Source organism: Eubalaena glacialis, chromosome 11 (genome assembly GCF_028564815.1).
Source record: "Eubalaena glacialis isolate mEubGla1 chromosome 11, mEubGla1.1.hap2.+ XY, whole genome shotgun sequence".
NCBI lineage: Eukaryota > Metazoa > Chordata > Mammalia > Artiodactyla > Balaenidae > Eubalaena > Eubalaena glacialis.
In genome coordinates, this window is record NC_083726.1 from 60,070,008 (window position 1) to 60,093,685 (window position 23,678).

At 38.3% G+C, this 23,678-nt stretch overlaps 2 protein-coding genes across 2 annotated transcripts in view; one reads left to right on the top strand and one right to left on the bottom strand.

The window, feature by feature from the left end:
- The window catches only part of PTGES3 (prostaglandin E synthase 3), a 25,647-nt gene extending 3,448 nt beyond the window's left edge, over nt 1–22,199 (top strand). Inside the window, exons 2-8 of the mRNA XM_061204780.1 lie at nt 14,540–14,653; nt 14,806–14,875; nt 15,415–15,513; nt 17,739–17,828; nt 19,758–19,820; nt 20,720–20,744; nt 21,042–22,199. Of these exons, the coding sequence (XP_061060763.1) occupies nt 14,540–14,653; nt 14,806–14,875; nt 15,415–15,513; nt 17,739–17,828; nt 19,758–19,820; nt 20,720–20,744; nt 21,042–21,061 (481 nt within the window). The 3' untranslated portion in view covers nt 21,062–22,199. The remainder of the gene's footprint in view (nt 1–14,539; nt 14,654–14,805; nt 14,876–15,414; nt 15,514–17,738; nt 17,829–19,757; nt 19,821–20,719; nt 20,745–21,041) is intronic.
- Nucleotides 8,195–9,006, bottom strand: LOC133101200 (heterogeneous nuclear ribonucleoprotein A1-like). The gene is made up of 2 exons (XM_061205872.1): nt 8,768–9,006; nt 8,195–8,581 (listed from the first exon to the last, which is right to left on the bottom strand). Exons 1-2 carry the CDS (start codon nt 8,993–8,995, stop codon nt 8,195–8,197), a joined length of 615 nt encoding a protein of 204 aa, XP_061061855.1. The 5' UTR covers nt 8,996–9,006.
- Nucleotides 22,200–23,678: the final 1,479 nt, after the last annotated feature.

Here is a 23,678-nt window from a genome sequence, read left to right on the forward strand (position 1 = left end):
CTTTATTGCTGAAAAGTGTTTATACCGGGGCTCTTTCCAACTCAGCATGCTTAATTATCTTTGTGTACTGAAAGGCTCTAAGCCACAGAGGTGTTTTTTTAACTTTCAATTTTATTACATTACAGGATTTAGTTCTTCAGATACCAATTCACAGCACTGCTGGTTAGTATAAACAACTGTCCCAAATAGGATTGGAACCCAGAATTTCTCATAAAGACTTATTTTTTCCACTTTACAAAAAGGGAGAATAATTTTCCAGGTGGTCCTTTTATTTCCAATAAATAACCATGCCTGTAGTTCAGTTTTTCTTTTTTCCCCTGAAATATTTATTTATTTGGTTGCGTTCGGTCTTAGTTGCGGCAGGCGGGCTCCTTAGTTGTGGCTCGAGGGCTCCTTAGTTGTGGCATGCAAACTTAGTTGCAGCATCCATGTGGGATCTAGTTCTTGGGCCAGGAATGGAACCCGGGCCCCCTGCATTGGGAGTGTGGAGTCTTTACTGGACCACCAGGGAAGTCCCACACCTTTATATTTTAGAGTGGGAATTACCAAAGAAAGGAAGTAGCACAAAGGCTCACAGACTTTCTTGGTTCACCCCTTGGTGTCTTAGTAGTATTTTTGTTGAAACTATTTTGTATTTTTTTATTGGTTGGTTGGTTGGTTTTTTAATGGTGCTGCTAGGCCAAAAGGAGTAACCTAGAAGTTCTGTTTATTAGATAGTTGGGTTCAAACTACTTAAGTATTTCGTGCTTATAGCCTGTTAGCTTTTCGGAAAGCTAACACACATAAATTGAAAGAAAAACGTAGTTTCTTGTATAACCACAGTTACTAATGAAAAGTGTATGCCTTTTGGGAACTTGTTAACTTGTTACAACTTGTTATACCTTGAAATCGGATTGGATACTTCCATCTTCCATCTCAATTCCTGTTCCCTGTTGATTTTTTTGTGGGTCTTTTTCTTTTTTAAATCATGACCACCAAAAATCCAGCTTTGCAAAGATGAAACTTAGTGGAGAGGGATACAGTGCAGTCTGCTATTGAAACTGAACCACTTAGTGTCTTGACTGAAGTTGAGTATCACTGAATTTCTCTTAAATTTGAAATATCCTGTGGCAGCCCTGTAAATTCTTCCATAGTGCCTTGATGCACCTTGGCATGTAATTTGGGGATCATTGGACTTGCATGTATATTCAGATTAACTTTCCAGGAAGTTTTACATAGTAGTACAACTGGCATACAGAATATCTGAAAATATGAGAAGTATATCGGGGTTTCTCTGAGCAAAGAATATGTGTGAGAGAGTTTGGTTTTAGATGTTTACAGGCAGGGCTTTTGATTATACTTAACAAGGAAAAACTGCTCAGTCTGTGAAACTGGAACTGCCTTTTTTTTTTTTTTTTTAGCAGAATTTTCATGTTTCCATATCATTCCTCACTTAGTACAAACTGAAATAGATTTACCAGTTTCTCGATTCTCTTTTGCAAGTGATAGACCAGTTGATAGACTTGGTTTTAAAATATCAGTTATTCTGAGCTTTGTAACATCTTTTAAACTTTTTTTTTTCTCCCTTGGTTATAATGAGTTTGTTTTCTTCCATAACCCCCTTTTTTTTTTTTGGCTGCATTGGGTCTTCATCGCTGTGTGCAGGCTTTCTCTAGTTGCAGTGAGCAGGGGCTACTCTTCGTTGCGGTGCGTGGGCTTCTGTTGTGGAGCACGGGCTCTAGGCACGCGGGCTTCAGTAGTTGCAGCACGTGGGCTCACTAGTTGTGGCACGCAGGCCCTAGAACGCTCGGGCTTCAGTAGTTGCGGTGCGCAGGCTCAGTCGTTGTGGTGCGCGGGCCCATCTGCTCCGCGGCATGTGGGATCCTCCTGGACTGGGGATCGAACCCCTGTCCCCTGCACTGGCAGGTGGACTCCCAACCACTGTGCCACCAGGGAAGTCCCTGTAACCCTTCTTGATGTTTAAAAATACTCTGGGATACATAGAAGATGAGTGAATCTAGTTTTTAGAAGCTTTCCACTTACCAGAAATGTTTAGTTTATAGAGGATAAACATAGAGGATATTTTCTCCATTATCAAGTTCTAGTAAAAAGCTAGTCTTCTGATTACTATTGTTTTAGCTTAGAAATCAAAGTGATGTTTTAATTCAGACAAACATCATGTTCCATTAAAAATAAATTTATATGGGGATTATCATTAATTACTTCTGAATAAAGTATGTGAGGTTATAGATTGTGATGTAATGTATCTTACAAATATAATTAAATATAGAGATGAGTTACTTTTCAGAGTACAAACAAAAAACGTCTTATAGTGTATCACTTATTTATACTTTAAGAAAGGTAAACCATAGCTAGTAATGGATCTGATCCCTCTACCCCCATGTTTCTTAGAAGAATAATTTTGGGCTAAATTTCATCGAACTTGGATGTGAGCTTCTTAAGGGCAGAGATTTTTGTCTGCTTTGCTGACAGCTGTATCTCCGGAACAATTCCCAGTATCATGTTTAATCAATATTTGTTTATTGAATAATACTTAGACTCTAAATCTCTTTCAGCTATAAGACTTGGCTATATGAGGTGCTTGGAACTACCTGGGATCTTTTACAGTTGGTCCTTTATTCTGCTGTATTGCATCTTCAGTCAAATTCAGCTATATCTCAGTATAGATAGGCTTCTTTTTTTTTTGGCCGCACTCCACACCATGTGGGATCTTACTTCCCCAACCACCAATCGAACCCATGTCTCCTGCATTGGAAGCGTGGAGTCTTAACCACTGGACCACAAGGGAAGTCCCTATCATGCAGATTGGGCGAGTAGTTTGGTGGTCAGTAGGTGAAAGATAAAGGTGAGAGTCGTTTATAACTTTAGATTCTATTAATTGAGGCTTTGCTATATTTTGGGAAATCTGGAAAAGAAGGACCACCAAATCAGTATATACCCTCAAAGTACATTTGACTTGTTTGTGAGCCCTCTTTTTTGAGAATGTTTATTTTGGGAATATTTAGCTTATTATGGTTTGGTCAGACTGATTTTTTTCTCTTAATTAACTGGATGATTACCATAAATTCTCCTTTAAGAGATTATACCCTTCTTTCTCTTCCCCCTCCAATTTTTTTAAAATCTGAAGATATTGGTCTTCCAATCAAAAACTAATACACTTTTTCTGCTTGATTAATTTCTGTAAGAGGCCATTAGTTGAAGATAAAACTTAATAGATTTAAAAATGTTTGTTTTATAAAGATTGTCATTTAGTACATCCTTGTATCACATTTTGCAGTCTTAAATATTTTTACAAAAGTAGAGCTTTTTTTTTTTTTTTTTTAAGAGCATTTTTTGTGTTTAGTTTTTTGGCTGCGCTGTGCGGCATGCAAGACCTTAGTCCCCCGACCAGGGATCGAACCCGTGTCCCCTGCATTGGGAGTGTGGAGTCTTAACCACTGGACCACCAGGGAAGTCCCAAAAGTAGAGCATTTTTATTAAAAGGTCGTTATTGCTGTTTTCCCCAGTATATTTGTCTGTTTTTTGGGTTTTTTAAAAAAATTTATTTATTTTTGGCTGCGTTGGGTCTTCGGTGCTATGCACGGGCTTTCTCTAATTGTGGCAAGTGGGGGTTACTCTTCGTTGCAGTGCGCGGGCTTCTCATTGCAGTGGCTTATCTGGTTGCGGAGCACGGGCTCTAGGCATGCGGGCTTCAGTAGTTGTGGCTTGCAGGCTCAGTAGTTGCGGGACACGGGCTTAGTTTCTCCACGGCATGTGGGATCCTCCCAGACCAGGGATCGAACCCGTCTGCTGCATTGGCTGGCAGATTATTAACCACTGAGCCACCAGGGAATTCCCTGTGTATTATGTTGAAGAGCCTAATGTTTAGTGACCAAATAATAGTATTCTAATTTTTTTCTCAATGATCCAGAATAAGAATTTAGATATTGATTATATGTCTCATTTGTGTATGTTAAAAACTTTTTTTATAAAAAAAACTAATCTGATTGAACAGTCGCATGACAGTTCTTAATGATTTCTGGGGGGGAAAACACCAAAATGATGTGGAATCCTGTGTGATTCTATGGTATGAGCAGGTAGTATATATGTATCCCATGAGGTTGAGCTAAACTGTACATTTCAGGAAGCCAAATTTGAATTATTATGGTATTAACTTAGATTTGTAGGCCTCTTACTTGAATAGTAAAAGTTTTTTCTTTCACTAAATTCTCACATAGAGCTCACAAATTTTTTTTAAGTTTTAATATAAATTAATTAATTTGTTTATTTTTGGCTGCATTGGGTCTTTGTTGCTGCCCATGGGCTTTCTCTACTTGCGGCGAGTAGGGGCTACTCTTCACTGCAGTGCGGGGGCTTCTCATTGCGGTGGCTTCCCTTGTTGCGGAGCACGGGCTCTAGGCGCGTGGGCTTCAGTAGTTGTGGCATGCAGGCTTCAGTAGTTCTGGCACGCAGACCTCACAATTTTTCATGTTTGCTGTATAATAGTCCAGAGTACCTGCTTACACAAACTTTTATTGATTGATTGGCTGCGCTCTGCAGCATGCGGGGATCTTAGTTCCCTGACCAGGGATCCAACTCTCGCCCCCCGCAGTGGAAGTGCAGAGTCTTAACCACTGGACCACCAGGGGAATTCCCCTTACAAAAACTTCTGAACATTGGAAATTCTGAGAGACAAAATAAAGTTGTTGGAGCTTTGACGGTAGTATTGGTTATAGAGACAAGTTATATGCTGTAGAATTCTATTAGATAACAGAATTTTTTCTCTCTCAAGATATTCAAATTTCTAAAGGGATGATAGCTGTAATTAATGTTTTTTTTTAAACTACCCAGATACAGAATAAACTCTTCTCCATGGTCTCCAGGGACGTCTGTGACCTTGGTTTTCAACCTTAAGCTTTATGAACTTACTTGGAGTTATGTATGATATGTTTGTCCTACCAGTTCATAAAAGGCTTGATGTGTTCTAATTGTCTTTTAATAATTTAATCTGCCCTGCACATAGTAAACTATCAGAAGAATTGCAATAACCTGGAAATGTTCTTCAGCAAATTTTTTCCATGTAGCTTTGCTGGTTGTTTTAGTCTGGGCTGCTGTAACAGAATACCACAGACTGGGTAGTTCATCAACAGCAGAAACTTATTGTCCACTATTCTGCAGTCTGGAAGTTCAAGATTTAGGCACCAATATGTTCACCTTCTGGTGAAGGGGCCCACTTTCTGGTTTATAGTTTCTTGCTGTGTCCTTATAGTAGTGGAAGGGGCGAGGGGCCCCTCTGGAGCAGTGAAAGGGCTAGGGGCCTCTTTGGAGCCTCTTTATATCTAAGGCATGACTTTTTTTTTTTTTTTAATAAATTTATTTATTTTGGCTGTGTTGCGTCTTCGTTGTTGCGCGCGGGCTTTTTCTAGTTGCAGCGAGCGGGGGCTACTCTTTGTTGCGGTGCGGTGGCTTCTCTTGCAGAGCACGGGCTCTAGGCACGCGGGCTTTAGTAGTTGTGGCACGTGGGCTCAGTGGTTGTGGCGCACGGGCTTAGTTCCACAGCATATGGGATCTTTTTGGACCAGGGCTCGAACCCGTGTCCCCCCCTACATTGGCAGGCGGATTCTTAACCATTGCGCCACCAGGGAAGCCCATAAGGCATGACTTTAATTTATGAGGGTTCTATCCTCATGACCTAGTAGTAAGCACCTCTCAGAGGTCCCATCTTTAAATATCATCCCGTAGAGCATTAGGATTTCAATGTATGAATTTGGAGGGCATGCATTAAGGTCATTGCACTGGTGCATCCTTTCTTGGGGGGGGGGTGCATGCCTCACAGCATGTGGAACTTCCCTCGACCAGGGATCAAACCCGTGCCACCTGCAGTGGAAGTACGGAGTCTTAACTGCTGGACCAACAGGGAAGTCCATGGTGCATCCATTTTTTTTAAGGGAGAGGTGCTTGTAATTTTCTACAAATTAGAATTAAAATGCATGAGATTCTAGTATATTAAAAACGGTTTTGGGGAACAAATGTGGTTTCCACTCTGTCATTTTAAGACAAACTAAGAAATTTTAGTCAAAACTACAGAGGAGAATTTTAGTTTATGCAAATTTTAGTTGCTTGAATTGACATAGCCCTAACATTGAGCTTGGAAGAACTTGTCAGAAGAACTTGGAATGTCCCACTTTGGAGATTTTGGGTATTTTGTTATAAGTAGTGGCTTATTCACATAATGTACGCAGAGGTGAAAAAGTTTTTGCATTTATAGGTATGTTACTATTAAAATGAATTAACAGACTTGAACAGTAGTTTGGGATTTTGCCAGTGTTTGTATGAGACTAGACACGAATCCAACATAGTTTAGGAGCTAGAGTTTAAAATCACCCTTTCTCTGGGTTAATAGGAGAAAAGAGTGTTGTGATTTCATAAACACTTGGTTTTCCTTTCAAATGAGTGAATATATGTGTTTATTACTGTTTAGGTTAAGTGTGGGATTTCCCCCCCTTGTATTTTCAGACGGTTTAGATCAGGGGCACTTGGTAAATATTAGGCTTTACAGGCCACAAATACCTGTTTCACATTTTTGTTTTTACAACTTTAAAAATATTAAAACCATTTTTGGCTCCAGGTTAGGATCATTTAATTTTGTTTTTATTGTCTGGTAAACAATTTTATTAGTTGGCTAAGGCTACCATAGCAAAGTACCAGAGACTGGGTGATTTAAACAGTAGAAATTTATTTCCTCACAATTCTGGAGGGTGTTAGTCCAAGATCGAGGTGTCAGAAGGGTCGGTTTCTTCTGAGGCCTCTCTGCTTGGCTTGCAGATGGCTGGCTTCTGTCTTCTTCACAGGGTCTTCCCTCTGTAACTGTCCTAATCTCTCTTTTTAATTAATTTATTTTTTAAATTAATTTTTATTGGAGTATAGTTGCTGTACAGTGTGTTAGTTTCTGCTCTATAGCAGATTGAATCAGTTATACGTATACAGTATATCCACTCTTTTAGATTTCTTTCCTATTTAGGTCACCACGGAACATTGAGTAGAGTTCCGTGGGCTACACAGTAGGTTCTCATTTGTTATCTATTTTATACGTAGTAGTGTATATATGTCAATCTCAGTCTCCCAATTTGTCCCATCTCCTCTTCCCCTCTTGATAACCATAAGTTTGTTCACTGCATCTGTGACTCTATTTCTGCTTTGCAAATAAGTTCATCTGTACTGTTTTTCGAGATTCCACATATAAGCGATATTGTATGATATTTTTCTCATTTTGACTTACTTCACTCTGTATGATAGTCTGTAGGTCCATCTACATCTCTGCAAATAGCATTTCGTTCCTTTTTATGGCTGAGTAATATTTCATTGTATATATGTACCATATCTTTATCCATTCCTGTCGATGGACTTTTTTTTTCCCCAAGAGAGTATTAAATCGTTTATTGAATACACATGATAATGGATGATACAGAAGCTTCATTCCCATCTATAACTTTATCTGGTACCGTAATTCAATTTAGATATATTGCATAGGATGTGCTAACAATCATATTAATAACCAAAAAACTCCATGACTTTGCTTGGGTGACCCTTTTCACGGTGAACTCCAGGTCACAACGCAGTAACTGTCAGTTCAACTACACCAGGGTTTCTGAAGGCAATAGCTTTTCCACCAAAGCAGGTTGTAAATAAATTTTGAATGGAACCTGGCATCACCCTGAAGGAACTCTAACTTCACACTGTTGGGGTAGTTTACCAAAATGGCTTCAGAGTAGACTAACTTTACATAGCACATTTTTTAAAAAGACACATTTATTCAGCATCGTGATCAGACTATTACATTTAGCAATCAACAGCATGGGTGCAAAAAAAAAAGAAATCTACATTAAAACCCTTTGTTGGAATGCTTTACACTTTCCACAGAACAGAAACTGAAATAACTTATTAAACAGGTAGTCACAAATACAGTCCTCGAGTTTTTTTGCCCATACATGAGTATTGTCTAAAACATGTCTTTGTAGCAGCTAGGCCCTGCCACCACTGTGCTTGGCTGAGTTCACAAATTTGTTGTAACCTGTAGCTTCCCTGTCACTTCTCTGGCTCTCCTCTCCTGCTGAGCTTTGTTTCCTGGCAGTAATTAAAACCTTCTGCCACTGCCATAGCTACTGCTGCTGCTGGAACCACCATAGCCACCTTGCTTTCGTGGTTTAGCAAAGTATTAGCCTCCACCACTATAGGGACCAGAACTTCTGCCTCCAAAGTTTCCTCCTTTCATGGGCCCAAATTTTGAAGATTGATTGTTGTAATTTCCAAAATCATTGTAGCTTCCACCACCTCCAAAATTGCTTCCATCATTACCAAATCCATTATAGCCATCCCCACTGCCACCATATCCACCGCTACCACGGCTGCCACCAAAGCCACCTCGAGCACTGAAGTTTCCTCCACAAACAAAGTTGTCATTCCCACCAAAACCACCACCATGACCACCACCAAAGTTTCTAGAACCACTTCGACCTCTTTGGCTGGATGAAGCACTAGCCATCTCTTGCTTAGATAGTGCTTTCCTTACTTCACGGTTGTGGCCATTCACAGTGTGGTATTTCTGAATGACAGTCTTGTCTACGGAGTCATGGTCATCAAAGGTTATGAAAACAAAGCCTCTCTTTGCCACTGCCTCGGTCAGTCATGATTTCAATCACTTCAATTTTTCCATACTGTTCAAAATAATCTCTTAGGTGATGTTCTTCAGTGTCTTCTTTTTAATGCCAGCAACAAAAATCTTTTTCACAGTTAAGTGGGCACCAGGTCTTTGAGAATCTTCTCTTGAGAAGGCCCTCTTTGGTTCCACCACTCTTCCATCCACCTTGTGTGGCCTTGCATTCATGGCTGCATCCACCTCCTCCACAGTGGCATATGTGACAAACCCGAAGCCTCTGGAGCGCTTGGTGTTTGGATCCCTCATTACCACACAATCTGTGAGCGTTCCCCACTGCTCAAAATGGCTCCTCAGACTCATCGGTTGTTTCAAAGCTCAAACCTCCAGTGAAGAGCTTCTGCAGCTGTTGGGGCTCTTTGGGTAACTCTGACTTAGACTTGACTGCAGTGGAGGGAGGAGATGTCAATAGTGCTTACTTGGCGGCGTCTAGGGGCAGAAAGTCAATGGACATTTAGGTTGCTTCCATGTCCGTGTAACTGTTCTAATCTTTTATGAGGACACCAGTCATATTGGATTATAGCCTACTCTAAGACCTCAGTTTACCTTACTTTTTTAAAGATCCTCTCTACAAATACAGTCACATCCTGAGGTATTGGCGGTTTAGGACTTCAACATATGAATTTAGGATGTGATTTCAGGCCATAACAGTGATATAAATCTAGATTACTTAATGTGAATTCAAGGAAAGGAAGGATTCTCCCCTGGTTCCAATGTCCTTGATACGAACAGAAACCAAAGAGCTTATATACCAGATCGCCATTAATGTGCTCCTTCTCCATTACTATAGGTTCTTTTTTTTTTTTTAATTTATTTATTTTATTTATTTTATTTCTGGCTGCATTGGGTCTTCGTTGTTGCGCGTGAGCTTTTCTCTGGTTGCGGTGAGCAGGGGCTACTCTTTGTTGTGGTGCGCGGCCTTCTCATTGCGGTGGTCTCTCTGGCTGCGGAGCACGGGCTCTAGGCACGTGGGCTTCCGTAGTTGTGGCATGTGGGCTCAGTAGTTGTGGCTCGCGGGCTCTAGAGTGCAGGCTCAGTAGTTGTGGCACGCGGGTTTAGTTGCTCCGCAGCGTGTGGGATCCTCCCGGACCAGGGCTCGAACCTTGTCCCCTGCATTGGCAGGCGGATTCTTAACCACTGCGCCACCAGGGAAGCCCTACTATAGTTTCTTAATGTGTAACTTGACTTTAACACGGTAAACAGTACTATTAAGTATTTTCAGATTATGTTGTTAAATTCGGCTAGAAAAGCATTTTTACCAGTTTATTGAAATAGCCATTTGTAAACATATTGAGAGAAGAATCTGCTCACTATAATCAGGTTAATTCAACATTGTAAGTCAACTGTACTCCAATAAAAATTAATTTGAAAAAAATCAGGGTAATTGTTTTCAGCTTTATTACCTTTTTTGTTCAAACAGGAAAGGTAGAATACTACAATGAATTCCTCATGTACCCATTATTCAGTCACAACCATTATCAGTACAGGGTTATTCTTATTTTATCTACTCCCCTCCTCTTCTGCCCAATGGATTTTTAAAAAAATATTTATTTGGCTGCACCAGATCTTTAGTTGCGGCGTGTGGGATCTAGTTCCCTGACCAGGGATCGAACCCGGGCTCCCTGCATTGGGAGCATGGAGTCTTAACCCCTGGACCACCAGGGAAGTCCCTCTTTTTAAATTTTTAAATAACACAATTTCACAGTTAGACTGGGTTGCTCTAAAGGAAGAAAGCATTCCATGCCAAAACCATTTAATATCTTTTTTTTTTAGGTATTATGAATGTAATAAATCCTCATCTACCCATCCACCAGATTCAGCATTTAGCAGGCCTTTGCCACACTGCTTTATCTCTCCCTTTTTCCTTAGTTATTTTAAAGCAGACCCCATGTACTTACCTTTTAATCTTGAATGGACATTTGTTTTCCATAAAACAGTGCCTTTCACACCTAACAAAACTAGCGGTTTTCGCATTATCTAATACTCTGTCCATATCTAGGTCTCCACGGTTTCAGTAATCTTTTTTATGTTTAGTTTGTTTTAATCAAGATGCGTACCAGATTTACAAATTGCACTTGTTTGATAACTCTTAGGTCTCTTTTAATCTAGAGAAATTCCCCCTCTTTTCTGCCATTGATTTAAGAAACAGTATTCTGAATTTTTCACTTCTTGTGATATCATTTAACTTGTTTCTTTTCCTCATATTTCCTATAGACTGGAATTAAGTTTACTGTGGAATATATCATGTTGATCAAATCAGGAGGTGAATGTTTGGTTGTCCCACTTTTTGTGATGCTAAGATCATAAGTTCTTTATCTGCTGTTCATCTAATCATTGTTAATGGTCCCATTCATTGATGAACACTGCCAAATCAGCTTAAAGGTTGCAAAATGGTGATTTTTTTTTTTTTCCTCCTCACGTTTTATTCCACACAAAGCTGGAATTCTGTAAAGAAGTTTCCTTCCTGAACTGGCCCTATTCGGGTATCATGAATAAAGATTCATAGAGGGAAAGAAGGGTAAATGCCTATTCTTTCTCTTTAATTGCCTTTTTGTAAAGAATTGGATCTGTAGCATCTTCTGGTGATCTAGAATTGTGGGTAGTTTGTTTTGTATTTCTTTAATCAATATAAACTGGAGTATTTATATTTTGTGTATTTGGATCAGTTTGCAGTCATCCTTTCAAATTGTCGTTGGCCAAGGAGAGAGACTAATTGTTTCCTCCTGTTTTGACTGATCTCGTTTTTTTGTTTTTTGGCTGTGTTGGGTCTTTGTTGCTGCACCGGCTTTCTCTAGTTGCGGTGAGCGGGGGCTACTCTTCGTTGTGGTGCATGGGCTTCTCATCGCGGTGGCTTCTCTTGTTGCGGAGCACGGGCTCTAGGCTTGTGGGCTCAGTAGCAGCGGCACACGGGCCCTAGACCGTGCAGGCTCAGTAGTTGTGGCACACGGGCTTAGTTGTTCTGTGGCATGTGGGATCTTCCTGGACCAGGGATTGAACCCGTGTCCCCTGCATTGGCAGGAGGATTCTTAACCATTGTGCCACCAGGGAAATCCCAACATAATTGTTTTTATTTTTATTATTTTTTTATTTTTTGGCCACACCGCGCGGCCTGTGGGATCTTAGTTCCCCAGCCAGGGGTCAAACCCGGGCCCCCTGCATTGGAGGTGTGGAGTCTTAACCACTGGACCACCAGGGAAGTCCCTGATCTCATTGTTTTTAATAGCTTGATTTGCACTATGAGATGTCCCAAGCTCATTTATATTTCTCACCTCGGAGCTGGGGTCAACCATTTCTCTATAGGAACTTATTTCTTTTTGTTGGAAATAAGTAGTATTTTGACACTGGGGGTGTTCATTGCCCCAGATTGTTATTATTAGTGCTTTCTAAAGATAGGACTGTCTGGTTACTTCAAGTTGAAAATCTATGAACTTGGTCATTTAAAGTTTTAAGTATCTATTAAGTTAACAAATATTTTCAGTTGAAGACCAAACATGGGGGAATTCCCTGGCGGTCCAGTGGTTAGGACTCTGCGCTTTCATTGCTGAGGGCCCGGGTTCGTTCCTTGGTTGGGGAACTAAGCTCCCACAGGCTGCGGGGAAAAGACCCAAACGTGTTACCACATATTGAGAATACTGTTTTGGCAAGAAAATAAGCTAGAAATAATGTATGGTATATTGGGACCTAATCATAAAACTTCTAAATTGTTTATTAGCTCTATTAACACGGAAGTTTGGTTAGATGTCTTTTTCACAGGCATTTAAAAACGCGTGCCTCCCCACCCCCCTTTTAATCTGCCAATAGATGCCTGAAAAAATAGCTTTTACCCTTGCTGATTTGTTGGTATTTAGACTTTGGAAATTGCCATCTGTAATTTTTAATTTCAGATCTGATATCAGTGTTTTGGAGTAGAGTATGACTAGTCAAGTTTAACAGTTGTGTGAAAATGTTGATGAGCAGTTGGCTGTAACTTTAGAACTTTAAACTGCTACTCCTCAGGGTTGGGAAGTTCAGAGGTTGGAAGCAAAACAATTCTTTTAAGTTGAGTTGATTTATGAGTAGTGTTTGAACATATAATAACTAATTGGTTTTAAATTTTATTTTGAAGTTTTAGGTTTACAGAAAAGTTTCAAAAAATACAAAGAATTCCTGTAACTTTGATTTTTAGATTATCAAAGCAGCACATGCTTCTTTTTTTAAAAATAGTTGAAACAGTTGAGAATGAGGTGGCTCTACTTTGTCTCATCTTTCTGGTTCATTCTTTAGAGTCAAATGCTGTTCATTTGTGTGCGTGTGAATTCTTCTTGGAATTTTTATGCACCTGTAAATACTTATCTAAGTAACTTGTTTTAAAGATGACAAAGGAAATTTTTCAAAGTATTTACCATATATAATCTTCGTTGCCTGTTAATTAACTACATTTGACTGTATTTGCTTCTACTAGATTTTTAGCTATATTCTAAAACATAATTTTAATGGATGAGTAGAGCTTTAGGCAGCTAACATTGAAGAAGACAGGAGTCTATTGCAAGAGACAGGAGCTGGTGAATAATAAGGAAAAAGCAAATATTCCAAGTTGTTTTTAGTATAAGTATATATTGGATACAGATACAGATTAACAGATGGGACTATAAAGTTTTAATTTTTTATCTAATGTCATTATTTAGAATCATAAGGGTTTGTAAGGAAGATTTTTTTGCCCAGGAAAAAAAAAAAAAAAAACAGTTGCTTTGCTTTATATAGTCAGCTGCAAATGAGAACATTTTTTTTTTGGCTGTGCCGCACAGCATGCGGGATCTTAGTTCCCCAGTTAGGGATTGAACCCCTGCCCCTTGCAGTGGAAGCTTGGAGTCTTAACCACTGGACTGCCGGGACAGTCCAAATGAGAACTTTTTTGAGGACAAATACTGTCATTTCTCATACTTTAAAAAAATTCCGTTCACAGTTCCTAACATTGTAAGTAGAAATGTTGAATACTGTATTTGAGTTGACAATGGATTAGTTCAGATTTTTATTTTTATTTTTTAAAAATACATGTGTGTTTATTTATTTTAGTTGCACTGGGTCTTAATTGCGGCAGGCAGGCTCCTTAGTTGTGGCATGCATGTGGGATCTAGTTCCCTGACCAGGGATGGAACCCGGGGCCCCTGCACTGGGAGCACGGAGTGTTGACCACTGTGCCACCAGGGAAGTCCCCTAGTTCTGGTTTTTAAAATTCTGTGAAGTTGAATTATTAAGAGCAGGGCTGTAAAGGAGTAGCACAAATTTTGACAGGGCTACCTAAATGGTTAACTCCAGTGAGCATTTTGTTTCATTTTTTAAATCCTTTCTATGATGAAATTTGTATCATTGCGTTTTTATTGTTTGTTTATTTTATTTTTGGCTGTGCTGGGTCTTCGTTGGTGCGCAGGCTCCTCATTGCGGTACCTTCTCGTTGCAGAGCACGGGCTCTAGGTGCGCGGGCTTCGGTAGCTGTGGCACCCAGGCTCAGTAGTTATGGCTTGCGGGCTCTAGAGCGCAGGCTCAGTAGTTGTGGAGCACGGGCTTAGTTGCTCCACGGCATGTGGGATCTTCCCGGACCGGGGATCGAACTGGTGTCCCCTGCATTGGCAGGCGGATTCTTAACCACCGCACCACCAGGAGAGTCCCTATCATTGCGTTTTAACTTGTACTGCAGCTGTTAGGGAAAAAGATGTAGTTCACGTTTGAAATTGCAATAAACTGCCTCAAAATAATCAATGCTCTGATGGAGAACAGACGTATGTTACTTACATGCTAAGCTTTGGAGGTTATGTAAATACTCAGTTAGTGAATTTCAGCTTAACTTTGTTTAATTTTATCTTTTTGTAGGCAGCCTGCTTCTGCAAAGTGGTACGATCGAAGGGACTATGTCTTCATTGAATTTTGTGTTGAAGACAGTAAAGATGTTAATGTAAATTTTGAAAAATCCAAACTTACATTCAGGTAAGTTACCATTTTACATCATTGGGTAAACGGCTTGTTTCAGGGAGCTTGAATAACTTTGGCTTGATTGTTTCGTGTTTTCATTGAAGATACTACTAATCTTTACCTCTTTGAAGAGACTCATTGTTTTCCCTTTTTCTTTTTTGGTACAGTTGTCTTGGAGGAAGTGATAATTTTAAACATTTAAATGAAATTGATCTTTTTCACTGTATTGATCCAAATGTAAGTAGTTTTGATGTTTTAATCCCAATTTAAATTGTAAGGAAATGGACATACTTTAAGTACTCATTTTAGAGATAAGCACTAATTCTTAACAGTTCAGAGGCTAATAAGTATATATTTTGCATTATTCTCCCTCTTGTAACTACTTTTCTGGATATTCTTTTTGTTCTTGTTCTTGTTTGGACTCAGGGCAATACTTTTTTTAAAATTTTTATTTGTTATCTTTTTAAAATTAAATTGTGTAGTTGATGTAAGGGCTGTACTCTTAAGGCTTGTCTTATTTAAGCATAGATACATCTAAGTATGTTCTATGATTGTACCGTATTTAGTTAATTTTTTTAAGGTTTTATTCTATTCACCTTGTGCAGGGGAGGAAAAATGTTTTTTGCAATTGGATAGCTTATGAAATCTTCAGTAGTCTAGGGGTTGTTTCAGGGTTTAGAAAGAAATTAGGAGAAATGACAAATAACCAGCTACTTTGTGTCCTGTAGTAATACCAGAGAGATAAACGGTGTGATAGCGCTTATTTTTGTTTTTAGGATTCCAAGCATAAAAGAACGGACAGATCAATTTTATGTTGTTTACGAAAAGGAGAATCTGGCCAGTCATGGCCAAGGTTAACAAAAGAAAGGGCAAAGGTAGGTTCCTTTTTCTTTTTTTGAAAGTTTGGTATTTTTAAGTAATAAAAGATGCATTGACATCAGACTAAAAAGTATCTGCCCAGCAAAGGAAACCATCAACAAAATGAAAAGACAGCCTACTTAATGGGAAAATATATTTGTAAGTCATGGATCTGATAAGAGGTTAATATCCAAAATATATGAAGAACTCACACAACTCAGCAACAAAAACCTGATTAAAAAACGGGCAGAGCAGTTGCCTGGTGGCCTAGTGGTTAGGATTCCAGGCTTTCACTGCCATGGCCCAAGTTCATCACTAATTATCAGAGAAATGCCAATCAAAACCACAGTGAGGGACTTCCCTGGTGGCTCAGTGGTTAAGAATCTGCCTGCCAATTCAGGAGACATGGGTTTGAGCCCTGGTCCAGGAAGATCCCACATGCCTCCGAGCATCTAAGCCCATGCACCACAATTACTGAGCCTGCGCTCTAGAGCCCGTGAGCCACAACTACTGAGCCCATGTGCCACAGCTACTGAAGCTCACACGCCTAGAGCCTGTATTCTGCAACGAGAGAAGCCACTGCAATGAGAAGCCCATACACCACAACAAAGAAGAGGCCCCGCTCGCCACAACTAGAGAAAGCCCGCATGCAGTGACGAAGATCCCACGCAGCCAAAAATAAATAAATAAATTTATTTTAAAAAAAAAAAAACCACAATGAGATAATCATGTCCTAACTGTTAGAATGGCTAATATGAAAAATAGAAATAACAAATGCTGAAGAAGATACAGAGAAAAGGGAGCTCTTGTACACTAGTGTTGGGATTATAAATTGGTGCAGCCACTATGGAAAACAGTATGGAGATTTCTCAAAAAATTAAGGGTATAACTACCATATGATCCAGCTATTCCACTTCTGGGTATTTATTTGAAGAATATGAAAACACTAATTGGAAAGGATGTATGCCACCCCTGTGTTCATTGCAGCATTATTCACAGTAACCAAAACATGGAAGCAGCCAAAGTATCCACTGATGGATGATGGCATAAACTGTGGTGTGTGTGTATTCAGTGGATTACTACTCAGCCATTAAAAAAGAATGAAATCTTGCCATTTGCAGCAACATGGATGGACCTTGAGGGTAAATAAGCTAAGTGAAATGAGTCAGAAGGAAAAAGACAAACCTAATTTTAAAAAGCATAACAAAACGAAAACTCACAGATACAGAGAACAGATTGATGGTTACCAGTAGGGAAAGGGTTGGAGGGGTGGGTGAAAGGGGTACAAGGAGTCAATTGTATAGTGCTAGATGATAAGTGGACTTGGAGGGTGATCACTTTGTAGTTGTATACAGATGTTGAGTTACAGTGTTATACACCTGAAACTTACATTTTTAAAAAAAATTGGTACGAGGAATATAGTTTTTGTTTCATAGCTAGGTACTATTAATATTAAGGCCTTGTGGTCTATATATTTTTCTCTACTTTGAGGTTTATTAGCTTTAACTTAATACCAAGTGTGGTCAGAATAAGATAGTCACTAATAGATGCAGACTCTTCTGCATTCAAGAGGCAGACTTTGCTTAGAAGTATAAATTACTCAGATGCTGCATCAGAGCATATCATGGTGACATTTAAAAAATAATAAGTTAATCAAGTATCTGAATTTGAATAGTTCCTACCAGTGAATTTTTGTTTTAAAAAATAGGTGTTTTTTTTTGTTCTTTTTGTTTTTCTGTTTTGTTTTTTTGGCTGCATTGGGTCTTCATTGCAGTGCGCGGGCATCTCGTTGCGGTGGCTTCTCTTGTCGGGGAGCACGGGCTCTAGGCCTGCCGGCTTCAATAGTTGTGGCACGTGGGCTCAGTAGTTGTGGCTCAAGGGCCCCGGAGCTTGCGGGCTTCAGTAGTTGTGGCACATGGGCTTAGTTTCTCTGCGGCATGTGGGATCTTCCCGGGCCAGGGCTTGAACCTGTGTCCCCTGCAGTGGCAGGCAGATTCTTAATCTTAACCACTGCGCCACCAGGGAAGTCCCAAAAGTAGGTTTGTTTCTGACAACTGTGAAAGCAGCTTCATGAAACTATATTTACCATTATTACATTTTTCTAGTTTTTGTGTGTGTGTGTGCTGATTCCATGCCTCACTAGTGAGTATGAACCCACAGCTCAAAAATTGTAGTCTTTAGGTACACACTAAAAGAGTACAAGATAACCTAATCATAGGGTGATATTTGTATTCATCTATAGCTTAATTGGCTTAGTGTGGACTTCAATAATTGGAAAGACTGGGAAGATGATTCAGATGAAGACATGTCTAATTTTGATCGTTTCTCTGAGGTAAGTTCTTTTAAATGCATTCTTCCACCTCCCTCCCAGTGTATTTCTGTGTAGTCAATTTAACTTGGTTTTAAAGACATAGTGATATTTAGGACATGCATTATTTTACTTTCAAGACTGTTCTGCAGAAAACCAAATTAAGATTTTAACAATGGTCATTTAACCTTTTATGAATTTTTAAAAATTAGTGTTAAGTTCTAAAGTTGATGTATAACGACAAAAAATAAACTGTACAATCAGTGCAGCACAGTTAGTTTTTATTCCATCATCGGAACAGATTTTTGTTTTTGAAGGAGCATGAATGTGGTAATTGGCTTGCATTTTGGAGCCATGTAATATGAATATAAACCTTTAAACACAAGAATCATGATGCGATACGTACAATGAGTGGTGTGTAGGGATATTTTAATTGCAAAATCAGGGAAAGGATTTTAAGTAAGCCTGTTTTTCCAGGATGTCACTGAAATACATATTGCCGTGGCCAAAGGGAAAAAATCATTGAGATTCTCTTAGGTAGACTAGACCTTATTAAATGTGTTGCAGTAAAGCTGATCAGAAAAGAAAACGTTAGATTGTAAGTTGAAGATACTCTCATTGTGATTTGAAATCTTGACTATATTTTTATGTTTCTTCTTTGACAACGAAGAGTTAAAAGGAGTAAGTGCCCAGCTTCATGTATGCAACTGCTTATTTAACATCTCTCCTCACATGGCTCTGGCACCTTGATTTCAAAACAGAGAAGGGAGATAATGGTATTCATGTGATTCTCCTAAACTATGCTACTCCTTACCTGTAGTAATTGATGCCACCATTTACCCAGCTGTGCAAGTCATAACTTCTTAACAATGTTCTCTTTCACTGATTCTCTCTATCCAGTATAACATTAACTGCTGTCTTTGCTGTCTGTATTTTGTTTTTATCTCCTAAGTAGCTCTCAAATGTATTCAGTTCTGTGTCTATTGCCATTGCATCTTGGTACCTAGTGTTGTGCTTGGCACCTTTTGAGCATTTTTCCTGCTCAAAGAAACTTAACCAGGATTTAGTGCTTTCAGATGTAGGAAAACTCTTTACTACTTGCTCATATTATTTGAGAGTTGATGCCCAGAATTTTTATACTGACAGATTTGAGTAGGTATCATTTTAAGGCCCCTTCTAACTCTGAAGTCCAGGTAAGCATGTATTTTTGAAGTCCCCATCTCATATTAATTATATAGTCTGCTTATTTGTTCCTCTTTAAATAATATACTGCTTGCTTTATGATCAGAAAGAACTAAATATGGGAAATTAGTACTTTATGTATAAGTATGCTCTTTTGGTCCCAGTTTATTGTACGTATACAAGGGTGTTTTCCACAGTGTGTATCTTTTCTTTCAATGTTTATGTTTATTTTCTGTTTGTAACTTAGTTACTGGTGTTTAGCCTTTGATTCAGTATTCAGGCCTTTTATGCAAGCTAATCAGCCCAGAGGACTTTATTTTAAATTATTTATTGGTTCTTCACAATATTTTAAAACTACAATGAGAATACCATAATACACATGCCACTTAGTTGAAGATACAAAACTTTACAACTATTCAGTACAAATAATCTCATTCTTAGCCACCAGAGGTGACTGCTATTCAGGATTGTGGTGTTTAATTTCTACATTATACATATATATCTTGTTGGATGAATTTTAATAATTTTTCTTCAATGAGAACTTACTCTTAACTTCCTACAAGCTTTCAGGATTTTATGTAATTACCTATAATCTACCTTTTCCAGAAAGGAAGGTACCTAATACATAGTTTGATGGGTTTTTTTTTCTTTTTCTTTTTTTAAATTGGTAGAAATCTATGACAGACTTAAGGTTTATTCTGCATCGTGCAACCTAATACTTAGGGCTTAATTTAACATCATTTCTAAAACTAATTTTTACACTTCAAATAGATGATGAACAACATGGGTGGTGATGAGGATGTAGATTTACCAGAAGTAGATGGAGCAGATGATGTAAGTCTATAAGTTCTTTTCCATGTTTACTTAAATACTAAGAAACAATGTATTTTCAGGTTGTTTTATGTAGATTCAAGATTGCTGTTTTTTTTTTTTTTGCCACTTAATGGTCTAAAAAATATTACAGGGAAAACCAGTTTTTAAAATGTGCCCATTTTTGAGGGATGGATACCTACTAGGAAACAGGTGTCCCCTGGATCATTCTTCAAGGCACCAGATTTATAATTCAAAATTACTATTTTATAGAGACATATGCCTTACTCGGTTATAACAGTTAGTTTAGGGATTATTTTGACAAAGAAAATTGAACAGGTTTTAACAGCAGGATTGGTCAGAGAGACGTATAGTGAACAGATGGATGTTGTGAATCTATAAGGATATACTAGACCACTCTTCTCAACATTTCCCCACCTGGCATCCTGTTAACATCTTTTAAGAAAGTTGTTCAGTGTAGTTTGGAAGATACTTAGACAATTCAACAGCTAGGATTAGAGTTCATTGTCTTCTGTCATTCCAGTGGTCTTCATATTGAGCCATTTTCCTCTTCCATTGAATGCCAAGAGAGAAGAGAAACCATTTTATACCAGGATTCAGTCTGGTTGATAGGAAGGGATTTAAAGGGTGGGCTCAATTCCCACGAAAAGGCATATATCTTATAGGAAGATAGATCCTCAGCTGTATGTCTGTTTGTCTTAAGTAAACTTGTTCTTAAGTCCATTGATAAGTTCAAAGATTGATAAAACCACCAAACCAAAGATTATATCTAACCAAAGATTGATATATCTTTGCTGCCTTAGTCAAAAGTACAGTGCTTCAGCTTTTTAAGGCGCAAACTGTTCAGTTAGCAGAGGAATGTTTGATCAACTTGGTAATTTTTTAAATTTTCCTTTCTGCAGGATTCACAAGACAGTGATGATGAAAGTAAGTATCTTTGTAAAAAGTATGTTTACACAGTGATATTTCACATCAGAGACCAAACTCTCAAAATAGAGAAGTTAACCTGTGTAAAATTCTTGGAAGATACATGATTATTTCTTTATGGCCTCTAAAAAATAGCTGAAGCAGAAATTTGAATGATTTGAGATTCAAATTTTTTTAAAAAGACAATTAATTCTCCAGGAAACTAACTCTTGGTGGCTGCTTTTTCCTATTGTAAAACTTTGAAGTTGTTAGGTTATTCCCTTGTAATTTATACTAATCTTTTAAAAATCCTTTCAGAAATGCCAGATCTGGAGTAAGGAATGTTGTCATCGCTGGATTTTGAGAAAGAAAAATAACTTCTGCAAGATTTCATAATTGAGAGAATTCCTAAGTTGATAGCTCTAAAGGCAGATTCTGTATTTGCCTCCTTTAACCCATTTTTCAACCTGTTTGTTTTTTTAAAGGCTTCACTAAGGGTTGATATGTACCATTGTATGGGGCAGTTTTAAGTCAGCTAAGGCAATAACCTTATGCATGAACATTTCCCAGATTTCCATGATGCTGTTGAGGTCCTAGGCAATTGATAAAGCAGTTGTGATAAATAAAAAACATTTTACCTAAGTCTCCTTTACTTCATAACATAGATACTGACATGATCGGAAGCTTTTGGCTTTAGGGAAAGTAAATTTCAGATTTTAGAACATGGACTCAAAGTGGCTGAAACAAATTGGTTGATACTTTAAACTGGTAACATGTTGTTCCTCTGGTATATCCTTCAGGATTGTTCCACTAAAGTTTTATTTTTCAAAAAATTTACTTCACATTATTGTACGTAAGTGATCACTTGTCAGTGTTCCAGATGTATCTTAGCTAAAACTAGTGAATGCCCTAACTTAGATGGTTTTGAAGCCTGTACATTTGGTATTGTTTGACCCTTAAACTTTTACATCTCTTAGCATGGAGGACGAAGAAAGGCTGTACATTGTTGCTTGAGAGTCTGTACATTTAGACCAAATTTGTATTTGCACTGTCAGTATGGCAAATGAGTGAAAAAAATGTTAATACACTATTGGATTTTTTATTTTATTATTTTTTTTTTGATTCAGCTTGTACCTGGGCTGAAAACCTCAATTTATGTTCATGACAGTGGGGAGTTTTTTTAATGTCTACATTCTTTCTAATAAACTGTTGGAAGACTTCTTGGCTATCCTTTCAAGTGTCTGGTTTACTGTAATTTCATGTATTGCCATTTACTGGAATTGAGTTTTTATTTTTGCTTGAGGAAGAATTTGGGAATATTCCTCTGGGGAAAAAAAAAAGGCTTGCTGTAATGTCACAGAAAACCTTTTAAAAGTGGATCTGTAATAGAAAATTGTAGATGCACTTTGCAACAGTTGGAAAAGAAAGTGTTGTGATTTGATTGAAATAAAACTAAATGTGTTGTCCTCCTCTAAATCTTTGAGCTTCCGCATTTTGGCACTTATTATTCCTTCCAGCTTCTGCGTTATTTGTCATAGCATAGAACTGCTTCATATTTCAGTACTTCCTTATGTCAGTCATTCAGGACCTGTGTTACAGGCAGTGTTAAAGTGCTGGGGGGATACAAAGATTAATCCTTCAGGTAACTGTGTACTCAGGGAGCTCACATCATAGGCTAGGCCTCGGGACAAATAGTGAACAGAAACTTGGGAGATGGGAAGTGTAGTAATAGATACGGACAGAGTATTTAGATTTAGAAGGGAAAACACAACCTTTTTTCTTCCCTTGTTAAGTATATGAGTGTTCCAAATAATATTCAAGACAATTTTCTTGAAATGCCACAACTAGAAGATCTTAACTTTTTGGGGACTGTGGGCATAATAACACTTGGCAGTCAACTCTGTTTTGTTATGTTACAGAAGTATAACTTGGGTTCTGGTCCTGTTAAGGAAATGCAGTTTCCTCAGAGCCTTAGGTTTTTCCACATTCGGAGGTATGTTTGGACTTAACGTACTTCTAAAAAAGTACTTTAAACTTGGTCTCCTTTCTCTGGAGCATACCAAAGGTATCAGTATGCCTGATAGTGTACTGCTTAGCTTCAGGGAAAAACTTTAAAATTTTAAAAACCCTTCTATTTTTAGTTTTATTCTCAAAGAACTATTTTTGTATGTCAGTTCTGGAAGTTAAAAGATTCATTAAGGATTGGCTTAATGCCAGCCATTAGGCTATAGCATTAAGAAAGTATATCATGATGGATTTCTGATTTCATCCTGTTTCTTAAGATTCTTACAATTTTTAAAACCTATTTTGTGCTCAGACACTTGAATGGAATTTCATTAACCCTTATTGCTGTCAGGTACAAAGTCTTGTGAATGGTATCTGGTCCCTCTAAGTTAAAGTACTTCATGCCAAAAGGTGAATTGACAGGCCAGAACTGAAGGAGAACTATTTATTTGGCCTTGTATCGAAAATCTAAACTGTAATTACTTTTGCTTTAAAGAGAGTCACTGGGGAGAGGATCATTTGGTGAGTTTTTAAGTTTGAGAGAGATAGCATCTATTCTTACAGTTTGTCTGTTTTGATATGTGGTGATAAAGATGCTATATTCAACTTCCTGAACTGTTAAATTACCTCCAAGGAAGAGGGGAAGGTGATTAGTTGTTACAAGTAGCATGAAGGTTTTATTTACCCATTCAGTTTTGTGCAAGTTTTCGTTTTTTCTATTTAGCAAGAATTCTTTTGACAAGAAATGAGTGATAATGAACTTCACTTGTATGCTAACATTAAATGCTCTTCTGCATGGCTCACCCAGCATTATACCAACCTCGAGAACATAAAGGCTGGGAAGGAGGGGGGAGGCAGGTACCTTGTCTAAGGTCTACTCTAACTCCTAAATTATTTATTTTATCCTGATAGGCTTTTAAGGCCTGTGGACTTAACTGAAACATTAACCAC